The sequence below is a fragment of the Amborella trichopoda genome, chromosome 9 (genome assembly GCF_054954075.1).
Source record: "Amborella trichopoda isolate Santa Cruz 75 chromosome 9, AtrichopodaSantaCruz75HAP2 v2.0, whole genome shotgun sequence".
NCBI lineage: Eukaryota > Viridiplantae > Streptophyta > Magnoliopsida > Amborellales > Amborellaceae > Amborella > Amborella trichopoda.
Genome location: NC_142344.1, coordinates 30,372,035 through 30,391,173, shown reverse-complemented (window position 1 = coordinate 30,391,173; position 19,139 = coordinate 30,372,035). Strand labels below are relative to the sequence as shown.

General features: G+C 35.1%; 1 protein-coding gene across 1 annotated transcript in view; it reads left to right on the top strand.

The window, feature by feature from the left end:
- Positions 1-4,413: 4,413 nt before the first annotated feature.
- Positions 4,414-19,139, top strand: part of KAK (HECT ubiquitin protein ligase family protein KAK) — a 34,316-nt gene continuing 19,590 nt past the window's right edge. Inside the window, exons 1-5 of the mRNA XM_011622972.3 lie at positions 4,414-5,709; positions 5,948-6,058; positions 6,267-6,383; positions 7,084-7,254; positions 7,336-7,497. Of these exons, the coding sequence (XP_011621274.2) occupies positions 4,900-5,709; positions 5,948-6,058; positions 6,267-6,383; positions 7,084-7,254; positions 7,336-7,497 (1,371 nt within the window). The 5' untranslated portion in view covers positions 4,414-4,899. The remainder of the gene's footprint in view (positions 5,710-5,947; positions 6,059-6,266; positions 6,384-7,083; positions 7,255-7,335; positions 7,498-19,139) is intronic.

Here is a 19,139-nt window from a genome sequence, read left to right as displayed (position 1 = left end):
ACTGTATAGCTTTATGAATTGTGTTAACTATGTATTGTATATCTATGCTTAATCTTGTGATTGTGTAACTTTGGTTTGAGAATTATGACCGAGGGCATGATTTGATATAGTTGTGGTTTGATAATTGTAATTATTCTCCATTATATAAGAAGAAGCTCATTGCTAGTAATCAACTTTAGATCATTGCTAGTATTCATCTTTAGAGATCGAAATTCTCTTGATGGAGAGAAAGCCATTGCCCATGTCATACGAAAATATTTTTGGGAGATGATATGTTAACCATGTCCTTCATTTCCTGGTTCCCTTTATTTTTCTTGTTGAAAGTTAGCAGCTTTACTTATTCACACATGTACATAGAGAGAGAAAGAGAGAGGCTTTTATGATTGTGTATAGTTTTTTATTGATGACTTTAGCTATATTTAAATAAACAGAAGCCACTAGATTGTTTAGAAATGCTGATATAAGGATTATTTGCTTTTTGAATAGTTTTTAATTGTTAGGTATTTTCTTGTGATCTATTTATGTTTGGGCATTGGTGCATGTTAATTGTGATATTTGATTCTACTCTTGCGTGCTGCTTATCTTCTTTTTTTTGTTTTTTTTAAAAATATGTATAAATGCTTCAAATAAACTATGTGTAAGTGGCTTATTTTAGTAACATGCATTTCTTTTCTTGGTAAATGTTAAAAAGACTTGCATTTATAGTTTTGCCTCAAGATTTCGGTGTGGTAGAGAGTAGTTGGGCAAGAATATGTTTCAATTGAAGATTTTTCACGAACTGGTTTAGAGAGAGGGAGAGTGTCAGAGAGATGTATATTGATGAGAGATGATGAGCAAACAATTTATTTATTTATTGTTAGCTGTGTGACTGTGTGAGCTTTTTTTTGGTAGCCTTAAGAGTCAGAGAGATGTATATATTTTTTATTATTTTATTGATGTTGAATGAATAATGATGCATTTTTTTTTTTTCTGGTTTTATTTGAGAGTGCAAATGAAAGAACATTTTTCATTTTTTGTCATATGATGGAATGAAGATTTTTCATTTTTTTGGTTGACTGTTATATTGTTGATGTTGAATGATGTATGTTTGTGAATTTGTTATATTTTTTATATTATTTTGTTGATGAATAATGTATTATTTTATTTGAGAGTGAAAATGAATGAAGAATTTTTTAAAATTTTTTTTACCATAAAAAAAAAAATTTAAACATTGTTTGGGTATTTTTTATTCTCGGGCCAGGTTTCTGGTCGGGTCAACACTCGCAAAAGTAGTTTAATAGGTCAGGGTACGGGTACAAAACAATTGGACCCATCGGGTATGGGTCTAAGTCTAGGTACAAATAGGCTATCTCGCGTACGGGGGTACGGGTCTAGCTAGACCCGACCCAATCTATATATATATATATATATATATATATATATATATATATATATATATATATATATAGGAAAATGTTTATATAAGGATGCTACCTTAAAATGTAGAGCTACGTATGCCCCTCAAAAATCCATCGGAAAAGGTAGTTTTAATGTTGAAAAACCCTTTGATTGATCATCTTGACATCAAGATGTATGACTATGAAAAATAAAAATATTTTATGTCTCAGAAATAGTGCATTTTAGAACATATTATCTACACTGTCCATTTTCAAGATTTTAATATGTTTATAGATCTACTTAATTTTAGCCATTTTTTAAATTTAAAATTTTATAATTAGATATAAAAATAAATTTTAAGATAATCTTAATAACATTTTACATCAAAATTATATACCATGATAAAATTTGAAGGGCACCATACCTCTACACCTACAGAGGTGTCCGTATGGAAACTGCACCCATATATATATATATATATATATATATATATATATATATATATATATATATATATATATATATATATATATATATGGAAAATCTTCTCAATACCTATAGGCAAAAATGAACAGTGATTTCGCCTACCCTTATCACCGTCCAAAGTTCATCGTACGGTCACGATTGTTTGGTAGTGTTTTATTTTTCATTTTTTTTCTATAAATCATAATGATCTAAAATTTGGATTGTATGTACATCTTAGTGAGGCGCACCTAATAAAAATATAAAAAAAATAAATACATGGGGGCGATTGACATTGACTAACTGACGAAGCTATTCAACAAGGTGTTGAGAATAAATAAAATACAGATAAATGGAGGAAAAATATCGTGATACCTATTTACAAGAACAAATGAGATATACCAAATTGTACGAACTATCAATGGATCAAGCTTATGAGCCATACTACGAAGATCTAGAAGATAATGTTTGAGCAACGACTAAAGCATGAAAAGAGTGTATGGAAAACCAGTTTGTTTTTATGCTAGCTAGGTCAACAATCGAGGCTATTTGACATAGAAGTTTAGGGCGAAGAGAAAATACTTTGACATAGTCTTCTATTGATCTAGAGAAAACATATAATAGAGTACCTCAAGATTTGATGTGGTGGGTGTTAGACAATAAAAAAGTCTTCAGAAACTATGTCGACACGGTAAGAGACATGTATGATAGAGCACTAACTAGTGTACGAGCAACTAGTAGAAAGAGGAGTACGTTTTTAGTGAAAATAGATATACAACAACAGTATTGAGTCTGTACCTCTTTGTATTAATTATGGACGACTTAACTTGGATCCTACATAATGAGGTACTGTGGTGCATGTTATTCGTAGATGACATAGTTTTTATCTATGAGACCCGAAATGACGTCAACACAAAAGTAAAACTTTGGAGAGATGCATTAGAAATTAAAGGCTTTAAAATTAGCTCGACTAAGACAAAGTATATGGAATATAAGTTTAGTAATAATTAGAGTAAATATGAGGAAATATTTAAGGTTGATGGCCATGAAATACCAAAAAACCTGTACTTTCAATATCTTGGATCGATAATCCAAGAAAATGAAGAGGTTGAGGAAGATGTCGGACATAAAATTAGAAATGGGTGGGTGAGATGGAGATGTGCAATTAGAGTTTTATGTAATTGTCACATACCAATGAAGCTGAGGGGCAAGTTCTATACTACAACTTTGAGAATAGCTTTACTTTATGGGGGTAGAAAGTTGGGCAGACGAAAAGCAACATACCCATAAAATAAGTATAACTAAGATGAGAATGTTGAGATGGATGAGTGTCAAGAAATATATGGATATAATTTGAAATTAGAGAGAAAGAGCAGACTTGGGTGGGCTAGCCATGTGTGGTACAGACCCAGGACAATACTTGTTAGGAGATGTGAGTTAGTTTATGTAAAAGGCTCGAAAAGGATAAAAGGTAAACCCAAAAGGATGTGGTTGGAAGTAGTCCAAAAAAATACGAGGATTAATGAACTCACTAAGGGTATGATCTTTAATATATTAGAATGATGAACTAGGATTCGTATAGTCTTATTAGTCAAGAAAAGGCAATAATGATGGTGATGATGATTATGGTGATTTGTATTCTATATAATAAATAGTTATTATATATATATATATATATATATATATATAGAGAGAGAGAGAGAGAGAGAGAGAGAGAGGATATAACATATTTTATTGTAACAATTTTATATGAATACAACAATATTATGGCACCAGATTTGATATTGTTTTCATGATTTATTATATTATATAATATATAACATAAATTTTTTTATTTCTGTAATAAATATTTACAATACAATATATTTGTATAATATTTTATATCAATATAAAAATAATATTTAATATATAAGTTGAAATATTTAATACATAATGTTTTAATAAAATAGTATTTAAATAAGTATAATCGAATATTTATAGTTATGCTATTTAAACATGGAAAACGTTTATATAAGGTTGCAACCTTAAAATGTAGAATTACATATGCACCTAAAAATCCATCGGAGAATTTTTTTTTAATGTTAAAAAGTCCTCTAATGGATCATCTCGACATCAAGACGTATGAATATGAAAAAAAAAAGATTCAGAGTCCCAGAGATAGTACATCTTGCAACACAACATCAAGCTCGTCCAATTTCAAAATTTCCATATGTTTATAGATCTACTTGCTTTTAACTATTTTTGGAGTTTAAAATTTTATAATTAGGTATGAAAATAGATTTTCAGATAATTCTCATAATTTTTTACATCAAAATTGCTTGTTATAATAACATTTGGAGGTGTGCCTTAATTGGATTGTTTAAGGTGCAACCTTATAGAAACCACACCCTTTAAATATTATATGTATAGATTTAATGTATTTACAAAATATATTTTAAATACTAAACAACCAAATATACAATGCTTTTTAAATGTATTAATAAATATGGTAAAAATATTTACGCATTAACCAAAAACAAGTCGCAAGAACAAAAGATAAGGGAGCATAAAATATGGTATTAAAAATGGGAATCTGGAAGGAGGCACACAACACTTGGGCGTGGGCATTGTCGAATAGAGAGGCACAACCGACCCTCCTCACCCTCAAGTCAGAACAAATATATAAGCCCAACCAAACTGTTCACACACAAAACACCGGTGGACCGGGTAGCGTGCAACGGAAAGCGAGTCCATTTCCCCTTCATTGTTCTCCTCCTTTCCCATTTCTCCTCTGCAAAACCAACCCCCATCGATCCACAAAAGACCTACCAACGGACAAAGAAAACCCAAAGATTTGCAGTCTCAATAAACAAAACCAGGTGGAGCAATAGAGAGCTCCGATTTGTTTTTTTGCTTTTCGTTCCTCTTTGAGGCGGTTTAGGTCTAGGGTTACATTTTTCTAGAGAGAGAAAAAAAGAGGGGGAGGCATGGTAAAGGCAGGAGTCGGATCAGACGGAGCTGCATCGTGATTTCCACGGCCGCCGCCTCCTCAGGCGAGGGGCTCCGGTTTGAAGGTTGTGTATGGAAACGCGGAGCCGCAAGCGGGCGGAGGCCTCCTCATCAGCCCTTTCTCACTCCACTCGTTCCTCTAAGAAACCCCGCCTCTCATCCTCCTGCACAACCACCCCTTCTCCACGCACACGCCCTCTCAATTCACGCACCACCCCTCTCAATTCACGCACCACCCCTCCTACTACTGATAAAATGGACGACTCCTCCTCAGCCTCTACCTCGCGCAAGCTCCGCAATTCCCAAAAGCAAGAAAAAGACTCTTCAGACAAAGGAAAGGAGAAAGAGCCGGAAACAAACAGACACCACACTAGTAATCTGAGCACCGATGGAGTCGCAGGGGATGACGATCACGAGAGCAGCGAGGGTGTCAGCATTTTGCATCAGAACCTGACATCGGCAAGCAGCGCCCTACAGGGGCTCTTGCGTAAATTGGGGGCGGGGCTGGATGATCTGCTGCCATCGTCGACTGGGGGGGCGATCTCCTCGCAGCAGAGTGGGAGGTTGAAGAAGCTACTCTCAGGCCTGAGGGCGGATGGCGAGGAGGGAAGGCAGGTCGAGGCATTGACACAGCTCTGTGAGCTTCTGTCCATTGGGACTGAGGATTCATTGGGGGCATTCTCGGTGGATTCATTTGTCCCGGTGCTTGTCGGCTTACTCAATCATGAATGCAACCCTGATATTATGCTGCTGGCGGCACGAGCCCTTACCCATCTCTGTGATGTGTTGCCATCATCATGTGCTGCGGTGGTGCACTACGGGGCAGTGCCATGCTTCTGTGCACGGCTTCTCACCATTGAGTACATGGACTTGGCTGAGCAGGTCAGTTTGTTCATTGCTCTCTCTCACTCATCCTTGCATGCTTAGTTAGCTACCCAGTTGTCAATACATTGCTTGAATTCCTTCTCTTGCATTTGTTTCATGCTTTACTGAGAACTCATTTTTGTTAAAATTACCTCTTTAGTTGGTCCCTTGTGCTTTATTCAGAATTCGTGACCTCTTTCCTTTTTCATTTTCTATTGCTAATGGCATTTATTTTGGTTTCTGTTTCATGTCACAGTCTTTGCAAGCCCTAGAAAAGATTTCTCATGAACACCCGACGGCTTGTTTGCGTGCGGGAGCATTGATGGCTGTGCTGTCCTATCTCGACTTCTTCTCTACTGGAGTCCAAGTAAATTCTTCTCTCTTTCACTGTCTTCTTTTGCGTGTTCATGATGTTTTCAATTGGATGCTGGACTCCCCCCTCTCTCTCTCTCTTGTTGCCTTTTGTTTGTGCTTTCATGATGATGTTCTTGATATACTGGAGTTATTTTAGGGTTTGTGATGCTCCTTACTTTTGACATTGAATTTTGTATCTGATTGACTTGCATTTCTTCCAGAGGGTTGCATTATCCACTGCTGCGAACATTTGTAAGAAATTGCCATCCGATGCAGCTGACTTTGTGATGGAGGCTGTGCCCCTACTTACCAGTCGGCTGCATGATCATGATTCAAAGGTAAAGTGTAACTTGCTCTATATCCTTTTCTTTTTTTTTTTGCTTGGTTTGTTCTCATCTAATTTTCATGGTATGATTTCATCGAGTTAAAATCGAAATCAAAGCCAATGGCTTTAAAGTAGCTTGAGACTTCCATTTGTAATACTAAGTCTTGCTAGCATGAAAGCCCCATCAGGAAATTGGATGAGGTAGCTTAGGGACTGCAGTTCATTTTTCTTCTAAAGTCTTGTAGAAAGGAATCGTTATAGTATTGAAGGCTAAACAATAACAGAAAAATGAGAATTGCTAAATTCCATGATCCTATTGGACATGAATGGAGAAGCAAGCTGATTTTACTTCTTGGAAGTTCCACCAGCATTGTCTTGTTGAATTCCATGATCCTATTGGTCGTGAATGGAGAACTCAGTTGATGTACTCCATGGAAGTTCCACATTTACTGACTAGCTGTATGAAGATTGAATTAGCAATGCTAACTATGGTGTTGTATAAGATGGGTTCTGTTTGGGAAGTTTTATGGTGCCAACTACTCCCCATGTTCTCTTTCATTTGTTTGTGCATCTTATTACTTTTTACCTTCTTAGGTTTAAGCTGTCAACATTAGATCAATGTACTCTTACTCTTTTCGCCGTCACGCTCGCATCATATATTTGAAAGTTTTAATTTAACCTTTATGATGAATATCTCTTATGTTTGTTTACAGGTACTGGACCATGCTTCTGTTTGCTTGACCCGCATTGCAGAATCATTTGCATCATCTCCTGAGAAGTTGGATGAATTGTGTAATCATGGTTTGGTTGCGCAAGCTGCTGGACTTATTTCTCTCAGTGCTTCAGGTGGTGGCCAAGCGTCACTCAGCACATCTACATACACGGTAATGCTAGAAATGGACTCCCAACCTCCCAACTTAATCGACCTTTATGGTGTGCATGATTGTGACTTTCTCATTGTGCAGGGTCTGATAAGGCTACTCTCAACATGTGCAAGTGGCTCACCTTTAGCAGCTAAAACTCTCCTCCTCCTTGGCATTAGTGGCATTCTCAAGGATATTCTTTCTGGTTCTGGTCTAGTTGCCAGCATTTCTGTTTCACCTGCTCTAACGAGGCCCCCGGAGCAGGTGCTCAAACTTTCACCATCATTACTGCTTTGCTTCATTGCTAGCTTGCATGTCTAACTGGTGATTTGCATTATTCTGAAGCTAAGCATAACTAAAAGCAGTGTTCAGTCAAGGGTTGTCTGCTAAACAAAATTTATGGAAGTGTGATTAATTAGCGATTGAGGAATTTGAATTTTGATTTTCGAGCATTGATGAATATAATTTGATCGACTTGTCATTCATTAACTTAACAACACTAAAGACATGTAAGATGTATATATAATGAATGGTCTATGGACTGCTATGCAATGTGGAAAATGGGAAGTTTGTCATATGAGTGCAAAAGGAATGGGATTTTATTAATAGTATTTAAGCAGTATGATTAAGCACTTGTTTATTATCCATTATCTGAACTTTTGGTACTGGCTTCTCATTTTGAACTTCATATCTTTTTATGAAGAAGAAAAAAACTTGCACATCTTAACTTAAGATGTAGCTTGAGATAGTGCCGATTTCAGTATGTCGTAAGCATCCATGGTTCTCTTCTCAATCATCTTTTTTTTTTTTTGAACTGACTGTCTTGTCTTCCTGCTTTGGTGGATGCATATAATAGTCCTTATTTGGCGGTTAGTGTGCAATCATTGTAGATGTCGATAAGGATAGATCCTCTCTTGTTTTGTTACTATCTCTGTCAAAAGTTCTTTACCGTCTGCCAGTTATTGAAGGGATGGGATTCTTGAATCTCTATGTTTACTTCTGGACAAGCAAATAATGTCTAACATTTGAGACTCATTAGATTGTCAAATGAATGACCTTTATGGCACCACCCTCTATGGGAAAAACTACTATGGACACTTTAGTTTCAGTAATTTTTTCTAGCTATTTACCCCATGATGCTCGTGACATATCTTAGAAATTCTATTGTTCTTTGATGACTCAACAATATCTTTTAGAAAAGAATCTACAAGTTACTTCTACTCAATACCCCAAGTTCATGCACTTCGTATAGTGTGAGAGTAGGTTGTATAATAGTTGTTGAAAATGCTTGTGATTTCGATTCCCTTTAGGAATTGGAATTGCAGAATTGTGTAAGTTAGATGATTCCTCATCTCGGAATCATCGTCCGTACAATGAAAATCATTGGAGTTGTGATTCCCAATAATTGGAATCGCGATCCAATAAAATAGGAACCATGATTCCTTTTTGTAGGAATTAGTATCCCATCATGTTGGTATCTATATTCCTACCGTTCAGGAATTGCACATGACCCCATACCATTCAATGGCTTCCGCAATCACAATCCAACGAAATCGGAATCGTGATTCCTATATTAGTGGAATCATTGTCCCCATCGGTTTGGATTCAAAATTCCCACAATTCAAGAATCTCGAACCAATCCCGTCCAATATATGAGAGAAGTATTTTACGAGAAAAGTTCAAATTTTTACACTTATTATGAGCTTGAAATCTAGAGTCCATATTTTTAGTACAGTTACCATGGGCAACCATATTATGTGGATTGACATCTTTGTTAGCACTCCCATACATTTGGGCTGCCACCCAAACATCTTACCTTGATGTAGGGCTACGACCCACCATGTGATTTATAGATTGATAAATCTGTTGGGTAGCTCGCTAGAGATTATTGTACGTGGATTCATATCAAAAGTTTATTAAGGTTTTTTGGTTCTCACAATATCACAGTCCCGAAACCCAAATCATGGGTATTTAACTTTCTACAAAAATGTAATATATGATATGAAAGGGTTCCTGGAACTCCTTCGGTAACATAGAATAGGCTCCTAGAGCTCCTCTGGCAACATACAATTTATGAACATAGTTCATTCAACATTTTCGTTTGAATCTTGATTCTGTGTCATTAGAACTTGTTTCGACGTTGATTGAAACATTGTTTAGTGTGTCTATAAACCATGCCTTTTTTATGATAGGGATCTAGCTTCCAAACGACATGGATTCGTGATTCCAAAAAAATTGGAATCAACATCTCGCACATTGAATCACATTGTTGTGCAACTATGAATCACAAATTCTGTGGTATGGAATCTAGATTACAAGCTTCCAGGAATCGAGATTCAAATAATAATCTAGAACGGGTTTCGAAAAACTTGGATACATGTTTCCTATCTTCCAGAATCGCATTTCATCGTGGGTACTGCAGAATCGATTTTGAAGCGGAATCGCGACCTTGGTACACTATTCGAGTAACTATAGGTCGTATCCTCATTGGGAAGGATCACTTCTATTTAATTCGCTTATATTTGACAATGAGTGTCATATATTCTTATTCAACTCAGGAGACTTTCATACAATCACAAAAAAGTAATGCTATGCTAGTGTATTATGTTCATATCCAGGCATCCAAACTTCTTTCACAACCTACTAATTCCACCATACTCCTTGCATTTGCTAGCTACCTTTCATTCTCACCCCAAAGGCAAACATAAACATGCACATGCACGTGCCTGAGCAAATCACACTGTCTGACGCCTCGAAAAGGAACAACCTATCTCATGAACGTTAATTGTTGATTCTACTTTGATATTGAAAATTGTGATTAATGCAATCATTTTGTGGGCAGTCTTAATTTGTGCTGCCAAACTAATGGAAGAAATACCTTGATCACCAATGTGTAATTTCTCTAACAATGATCTATGATTAGATATTCTTTAAAGGTTGAGGTCTGTGGTCTGTCTAGTCATATTTGAGAACCCCTCCTTAACACCATTACACCCTTGTTACTCCCAAATAATATCAGTTGTTTCATACGATGCCCTTGTAATGTGTTGGGTAACATCGCTGCCTAAATGCGGCTGCACTTTCATTGAAAAGAAAGTCTCTCATTTTACATTAAAAACCTACACCTTCATTCTTTCCAATGTTGGTTTGCAATCTACCACCTTTACTTCTTTTCTCAACTCCTACAAGGTTAGCCTTTTTACTCCTCTTTCATTCTCTCTTTGCCGCTAAGTCCTTTTCATGTCTCCTCCGCCCTTCGTGTAATTTACTTCTCCCCTTCTGTATCACTCATCCCCACTTCGTTCTTCCTTTCTACTCATGTTTTTAGTATTACACTTGTTAATAGGTCTATCAATAATTAGGTGGCCTTTGTGGAGAAATTTTCAATTCTTTCAGTCCATAGGGGAACTTACTTCCTCACCCAGTCATCTTCTTCTGCCTTCAGACGGCATCTTGTGGTTTACCATGGCCACAAAAGCCTCCTTGGATAATTTTTTATTCTGGTTTTTGTATATTTGTCATGTACATGGAGTTTGGCATTATTTTAATAAATCTCCTATAGTTTTGTTTGTTGCATATGAACCCTCTTTTGTATAGAGCTCCTGGCATGTTGGCGACCATTTTTGTTATATTTTATACTTTAAGTAATATAGTCAAATATTCTCTCAAAAGATCAACCACCTCCCATCTCAAGAGACTTCTTAGAGAACCCATATCACCTCAAATTGAATTCAAACTATGAAGGTTGAAAATGGACTGCTCTCTTCATTGCAGAATATCTCTACTATAAGTTGTGGGTTCCATTAGATTGAAGATTCAAAAGTGGAGATTTCTCTTTCTTTTCAACCACTGAATAGAGATATACTTGAAAAACTAGCTCCCTCATGCACCAATCTGGTTTAGCAAGGTTTATGGAGGTCAAAGATATTTGTTGGCTCATAGATGTATCAAGCTTTGAAAATGGCACAAAATTATCTTGATGTGAGGCTCCTCAAGTTTTCGCCACAAAATAACTTGGAAACACTAATCAACTGTTCCCTTTTAATGTTTGAATGAAGATGTCAAATTCCTCACCTTGTACCAATTATGTCGCTCCTCTGATTTCATCAGTTTGTTCATCTGTTGTGAATGTTTGACATGCTTTGGATTCGTATTTGTCCCATAGTTGTGGGGATCTTGATCAAGGGGTGGTGTTCCCCTCTTGGAATCTCAATCCGGCGATCTGGGAGTTGGAGCCCGAGCGTTACTCGCTTCCTCCCATAAGGGGATCTTGATCCCTATCTATTGGGATGTCGCTTCCTAATCTAAAGGGTTCTCGATCCTTGAGTGTAAAGGATCTTGATCCCTATCGATGGGGAACCACGACTCTTCAAAAGATGGGCCGTGTTCCGAATATGATGGGATCTCGGTCCCCTAGAAATCCTTTGAATTTTTTTCTCCCCATCTGTCTGTGGTGAAAATGTATAGGCTTTGCTGTCCCACTTTGTGTTTCCACTTTCCACCCTTTACTTCCTCTCTTTCATCTCTCACATAACATGAAGATAGTTCTTCAATTCCCTCTCTCACATAGCAACCCTATGTGCATATAGATCCATAGACTAGGGGGAAACCCAACAATCTCTGCATAGATTAATCATCCTTGATCTATCTACTTAAATATGAAAGCTAATCCTACTAGGAAAATATTTGCCTCTTCAAACTTGAATATCCAAAACTTCTCTCCTATAGTATAGACCTGTGGAACAAAGAATATAACAAAATCCCGCATGGCATAGCTCTCTAGATTGTAGGTGTAATTATCTCCATTTATATATTGTAATTATCTCCATTTTATATATAACACAGATTACAGAATGCTCCACAGATATTCAGTGCAACCATCAGCATCCAAAACTTGAACAAAAGATGATTAGCATAAGTAATCAACAATTCAACATTAACAAAATTTTGATGAGAAATGATAGAAGAAAACTTCCAAATATTCCAGCAATTCATGTCAAAATAACAATTATATTAGATTAAAAATAGTCAATCGAGTCCCCAGTTATCACCTAAGCAGGGCACCGACACACAGTTTATCACTTTTATCTATAGCAAGTGCATGACTAATCACGAAATCCTTCCTCCTTGATAATTATATTAGTAATTTACGGCTAGGGAACATGTAAGAATTGTTCTAGTTCAATTCTTCCAAGTTAAGAAAGAAAAGGAAAAGAAAATGTTTGCTTATGATGGAATATTAAGAAACTCCTAACTAATATCTCAAATCAAAATTCCAACCTGGCAGTGCTTATTTGACAAAGCTTGTGTAGTGCGCATCTACTAGAGATCAGTGTGCATGAGCTCATAAGCAACGCAAGTTGCAAACATCATTAAGGGACCCCCAGGAAGGGGGAGGAAGTGAGGAACTGTGTAGTTGACAACGGTTTTTATGATAAACATTGAATTCAAAGTCTCAACATGACCACCAATCTCCTTGCATAACAATCCGGTCTCACCAGCCAAAACCTGGCTTGGGGCAATCTATTGTCAATGCATGCATGCTTAGCGAACTGCATATATTGATGCACTGCTGCCTCATCCTCAAAGGCCACCAATGCCTCTCTAGCTGGCTGCTGGCACCTCATTTTCCCAGCAAAACTCTCTCAAAACCCAATCAGATCTCAGTACTCTTAACTAATCTATATCTCCCTATCTCGCAAACCTTGTACTCCCATTAGGGGTCCATGAGTCCATCCAACAAATAGAGGTCTCCAACCAGTCTCTCTCTAAAATCTCCATCAAAATCTCCATTCACGCAGCCTTCCCTTGTTGAAGGGGCACTTAAAACGGCACCTCAAGAATACCTTCTAATTTTGTAACAAGAGAAAGAGAGAGAGAAGATAGGAATCATGAGCAATAAGCAGTTTATTAAGAGAGAGAGAGAGAGAGAGAGAGAGAGAGAGAGAGAGAGAGAGAGAGAGAAGAGGGGGTTGTAAATTTCTGTGGGTATATAAACTATAGAGTATAGAGTTATAGATTATAGTGTAGACTTTAGAGAGAGCCATTTATTATATAGTTAGTTAGATGGAGATACCAAAAAATGGTTAAAAAGGGGTTTTACTTTTTCAAGGTAAAATATGAAAGAATTGATATATATACACCATGAAGTTGAAAAAATATGCATGAGCCAAAAAAGGGTCTTTTATTATCTAAAATACTTAATAGTATAGACTTTAGAGAGAGCCATAGATTATTTAGTTAGTTAGATGGAGATCCCAAAAAATGATTAAAATGGTATTTTACTTTTTCAAGGTAAAAAAAAAATTGATATATATACCATGAAGTTGAAAACATATGCATGAGCCAAAAAAGGGTATTTTATTCTCTAAAATACTTAATATTACAACAATACATTTGATAGTTTGATACTTCCATCAAAAGAAAATACATATGATCAAATCCCATTAAAAAAAACTTATCATAAAAAGAGACACATATCACGACTCTCCTTCTCAAAATTGAAGTTCTTTACTCCTCTTCTGCAGCTTGTGGTTCAACTTTAACAGGTACGTCCTCCTCTAGGACCAACCATCAAGTTTGGTAGAGAGTACCAATTTGTACTTTGGCTGGTGAGGGTGGAGGATTGGGTTGAAGGATGAAAAAAGTAGTTACGAGGAGGAAGGAAAGGATGTAGGGTTTGACAAAAAGCATTTAGTATCAGTCTTCTATCTGAGGGCATTGATACTGGGCTATCTAATTCTGAATATTGGATATCTGAGCCGTTTGGATTTGGAAGGGTGGTAGCGTAGTAGTTGTAGGAAGGGGGAATGTGAATCACAGACTCAGAGAATGTGACTCTGAGAAGACATTGAGAGCAATGGTATGGATGTGTTATATTACACATGCAGCAATACATACAAAGTCTAGCCTAAACTCTAAACCCTAACATGTTTAAGCATGTACTATATTGCTTGTGCAGCAGTACGAGTATAATCCAACCCTAAACTATAGACCTTAAACCCTAATCCCTAATTGTATTACTTGTTTGCAATCATTGTATCAAACTAGTATAGTCTATTTTAAGAACATTTTTAAGCATGTACTATATTGCTTTTGTAGCAGTACGAGTATACCGCAACCTTAAATCATAAAACCTTAAACCCTAATCCTTAATTGCATTGCTTGTTTGAAATCATACTTGTATAGTCTATTTTAAGGGCATGCATGGATGTGCTTGTTGCCACCTATGGTAAAATGTTCATAGTCCATGAGGAATCTGTTAGTAATACTGATGGCAATGAGTTTATAGTCCATGTACTCATTCAATAATGTATCATAGTCCATGAGAAATCTTATAGTACTACTTTAAACATTAATTTAATCCCACTTTGTCAATGTACTTTATCATAAAAAATACTAAATGTACGCTAATGAATATACAGTTCATGAACTCATTTCAATTATGTAGCATTGTCCATGAGAAATATTATAGTGATTATACTATAACATTAAATTAAAGTCCACTATATCAATTCACCTTCATGTACAAAATATTGAGTATATGGTGTTTTGATTATTAAGATTTCATACATTATATTTTTTTAAGCAAAATGTCTGATTGGTCTTGTGCGACAGTACGAGCATAACCCAGAGTCTAGACTTAAACCATAAACTGTAAACCCTAATCCTGGAATTGTATTGATTGTGTGTAACCGTACCAGTATAGTCTATTTTAAGGGCCTGTATGGATGTGCTTGTTGCCATTGACGGTAACAAGTTCATAGTCATTGAGAAATCTTTTTGTAATACTGATGGTAATGAGTTTGCAGTCCATGTAATCATTTCAATTATGTAGCATAGTCCATGAGAAATCTTATAGTACTACTATCAACATTAATTTAAATCAACTTTATCAATGTAGTTTAGATTATAAAATATTGAGTATATGTTAATGAGTATACAATCCATGAACTCATTTAAAAAATGTAGCTAGTCCATGAGAAATCTAAAATCTTAGAGTAATATTATCAACATTAATTTATTACCACTAAATCTATGTAGCTTAGTATAAATAATTATTAATATTTCATAATTTGTCTTTCAATTCTAAAAAATATTATTTTGTATCATGTCTAGCATTTAATGCAACTCCCATTAAATAATTATTAAATTGATTTCTTGAATTTTTTAATTACTAGGATTTCAAAAATTATATATTTTTAAAGTTGTCTAATCAATTTGTATATATTTAATCGAAATGTCAACTTTTATATTATTAAATTGTTTATGACATTAATGATAGTTTTCGTTTAATATTTTTTTTTCTCTAAAAGTCATGTCAAAATATTAAATAGTAATAAAAAATATTTTATTGGATTTCGGAACTAACTTTGTCTTTCAATACTAAAAAATATTATTTTGTGTCATGTCTAGCATTTAATGCAACTCCCATTAAATAATTATTAAATATATTTATTGATTTTTTTAATTATTAAGATTTCAAAAATTATTATTTTTTAAAGAAGTTGTCTTATCAATTTGTATATATTTAATCGAAAGGACAACTTTTATATTATTAAATTGTGTATGATATTAATTGTAGTTTCATTTAATATTTTTCATTCTCTAAAATGTCATGTCAAAATATTAAATAATAATAAACAATCTTTTATTGGATTTTGGAGCTGACTTTGTCTTTCAACTCTAAAAGTAATTATTGTGTCATGTATTGCATTTAATAAAACTCCTATTAAATACTTATTCGATTTCTTATTTTTTAATTATTAGAATTTTAAAAATTATATTTGTTTTAAAGAAGTTGTCTTAGCAATTTTTATATATTATTTCGAAATGACGGCTTTTATATTATTAAATTGTGTATGATATTAATTGTAGTTTTCATTTAGTATTTTTTATTCTCTAAAATGTCATAACAAAATATTAAATAATAAAAAAATCTTTTATTGGATTTTGGAGCTAATTTTATGTCTTTCAACACTAAAAAAATCTTATTGTGCTATTTTTAGCATTTAATGCAACTCCCATTAAATAATTACTAAATCGATTCTTTTATATTTTTGAATTATTAGCTATTTCCTAGTTAAATCTCATGCTCCAAGGCTCCAAGCTAGTGTTCCCCATGAAATTCCTCCATGAATTTCCTTAACAGCAATGGACTCTTAACTTCAGAGTGTTAAGTTTATTGTGGTGGGCTCTATGTAGCATTCAATAGACATCCACGAAATCCCTCCTTGACCTCATTGAAGCCCAAGTTCCAATCGAGTGCAAATGTTTCTTAGTCAGAATCACAGTATTGGTATTGGTTCATACTTCATAGCGTGCAAGTTTTGTGTTCGTGTATTTGTACTCATGCATTTTATTTTTGTTTCCTCATATGTTTGTTTCTTCTTGCTTCCTCAATCTTCTCAAAGTCATGAGATTCATGAAGTTGGTCCATGTTTGTGGACCACAGAGGGCATACTGTTATATCGAAATCAGCACTTAGCTTTGTGATCATGGAGTATAGCTATGTGTTTGGAACTTTGGATCACAGTTTTGTTTCGATTTTGTTTCGCATCTAGCTTCCTCAAGCACTTGGCAGCAAGACTTGTTTGTGCACCGTAGTTGTGAATTTTGTTGCTAGAGTGGTGATTGCATGAATCATGAAGTTGCAGGCATTTATGTGGAACACAATATTGCAAATTGCATATCGTTATCACAAAAATGATTGTTGTGGATCACGATAGAGTTTCTGTGATCCATAAGTTGCTTGAGTAAGGATGCTTTATGTGTACGAGATAGGAATATATTATTATAACCGAAATGAGCAGTATGGATCACATAATTGAGCTCTGTGATCAATAAATTGTTATATGTTATTTGTACGTACATTTGACTTCTATATTTATTTTCATTTGGGTCCTTGTTTCCTCGACCAACTGGGAGGAACGCTTGTTTTGCGCCATAGTTGTGAAATTATGATTCTAGAGTCGAGAAATCAAGAATCATGAAGTTGAAGACATTTATGTGGACTACAGTAGTGCATTTCACATACTGTTATCACAAAAATGATAATTGAGGATCACAAAAAAGTTGTTTGTGATCCATGAGTTGCTTGATTCATGATTCATGATGTCTACCACATAGGAGCATACTGTTTTAACTGAAATAAGCATTGTGGATCACACAATTGAGATCTGTGATCTATAAACTGCTACATTTTTTATTGAATCTAAAATCGAGCATTTGTATTGAAGTCAAGTAAGGTGATGAATTCTATGATACTTGTTATTGTTTTACTGTTAGAACATGGAAAAATCGACATCAACCCACGTTCTGCCATATTGGGTAGCAAGATCAGAGTTGCTTTTGGCCAATGCCGAGCAATATTTCTTCGAATTGACAAATGCTTTCAGCTCCTAATCAATATTTGGAAGGAATATATAAGAATGAGGTGTCGTATGGACGATCTTAGTGAAAGGTTGAATAGGATTGAGAAGCTAGTGAATAGGATTGATCAAGATATATAAGGTGTTAGATGGGGTAAATGCTTCTCGTAAGTTACCAGGTTTTGGTTAACCCCGAAAAGTTACCAGGTTTTGGTTAACACCCAAATGGTCAAATAGCATCACATCTACAATATACAGATGACACTTCACTATTTTGTGATGCAATGCCTGTAAATGAAGAATATGTGGCTATGCTTGAAGTGGTTCAAAGCCTCATCAAGTATAAAGGTGAACATTACAAAACAAAGCTTTTGGGAGGCATCTTTCAAGAACCTTGTAGGGGTTTTTGTGAGTCTAGAATCAACGATTATGACTAGGAATCTTCACAAAATCCGTTTTTGTTAAGTCTAGAATCTCGATTCCTCAGTTTAGGAATATCAATTCCAAGAATTATAAAATCTCATTTCTAGTATTTACTGATTTCCACAATTGATGAATCTCGATTCTACACTTGTTGAAACTGGTTTCTAGATTTACTAGAATTCTTCCACTCGCCCCAGACCCCCGTTATTTTTATTATTATTATTATTATTATTTTTAAGCTGTTTTCTGAGAAGTGATATTAAGAAGTTTCCAAGGCATCAAAGTACTCGAGCTAGACACTCAATATCAAGTTATAAGGGTTGTCATTTTTCTTGGCATGAAATGACTAATAGATACCAAAGTGGTGCTCCATGTTCTCGAATTAATTCTTTAAGTATGCATTGTATTGATCCAATGGAGAGATTGCAACTCCAAGATGCTAGAAATAATGTAATGCAAATAACAAAAATGTGTATTTATATCATGTCGGTCAATGAATGGCACTTAGACATGTATTGTTTGCCCCTTAGTTCCCTCTCGATTCCAAAGATGTTGGAATCTTGATTCCATAAATGAAGGAATCTCGATTCCATATTATTGATTCGAACTAGGTTGGAAACTCGATATCTAAGAGCTAGGGATCTCGATTCCATCTATTTAGGGATCTCGATTCTATTTTGGTCGAATCTCGATTCCTAAAATTAGGAATATCGTTCCCCTCGATTCCTTTTGTACAAACATTGATTCTGAAAATAGGGATCTTGCAGCCGAAGGCGATTCCGCGCTTCGGGTTCGTATATTAATTCGCTTTCCAAATTGATTCGGGTAACTATGAACCATCCTATTCACTATACGTCCTTTTTAACATTCCTCTGTCTCTGGTGAACAGGACCGAAAAGCTTATGTGAGGCTTTTTATCGAGTGGGTCACTAAAACAAAGTAAGATCACCTAGTGACATGGGACAAGGAGCATCTATACAGGAATGGGGATTAAAAAGATCAAGGAAACAAACTTGCTTTTGCTTTCTAACTGTTGGTGAAGACTATGAAATCAAAGGGACCATCTTTTGAAGCAAGTAATGCAACACAGATATCGAATGAATGAAATAGGGT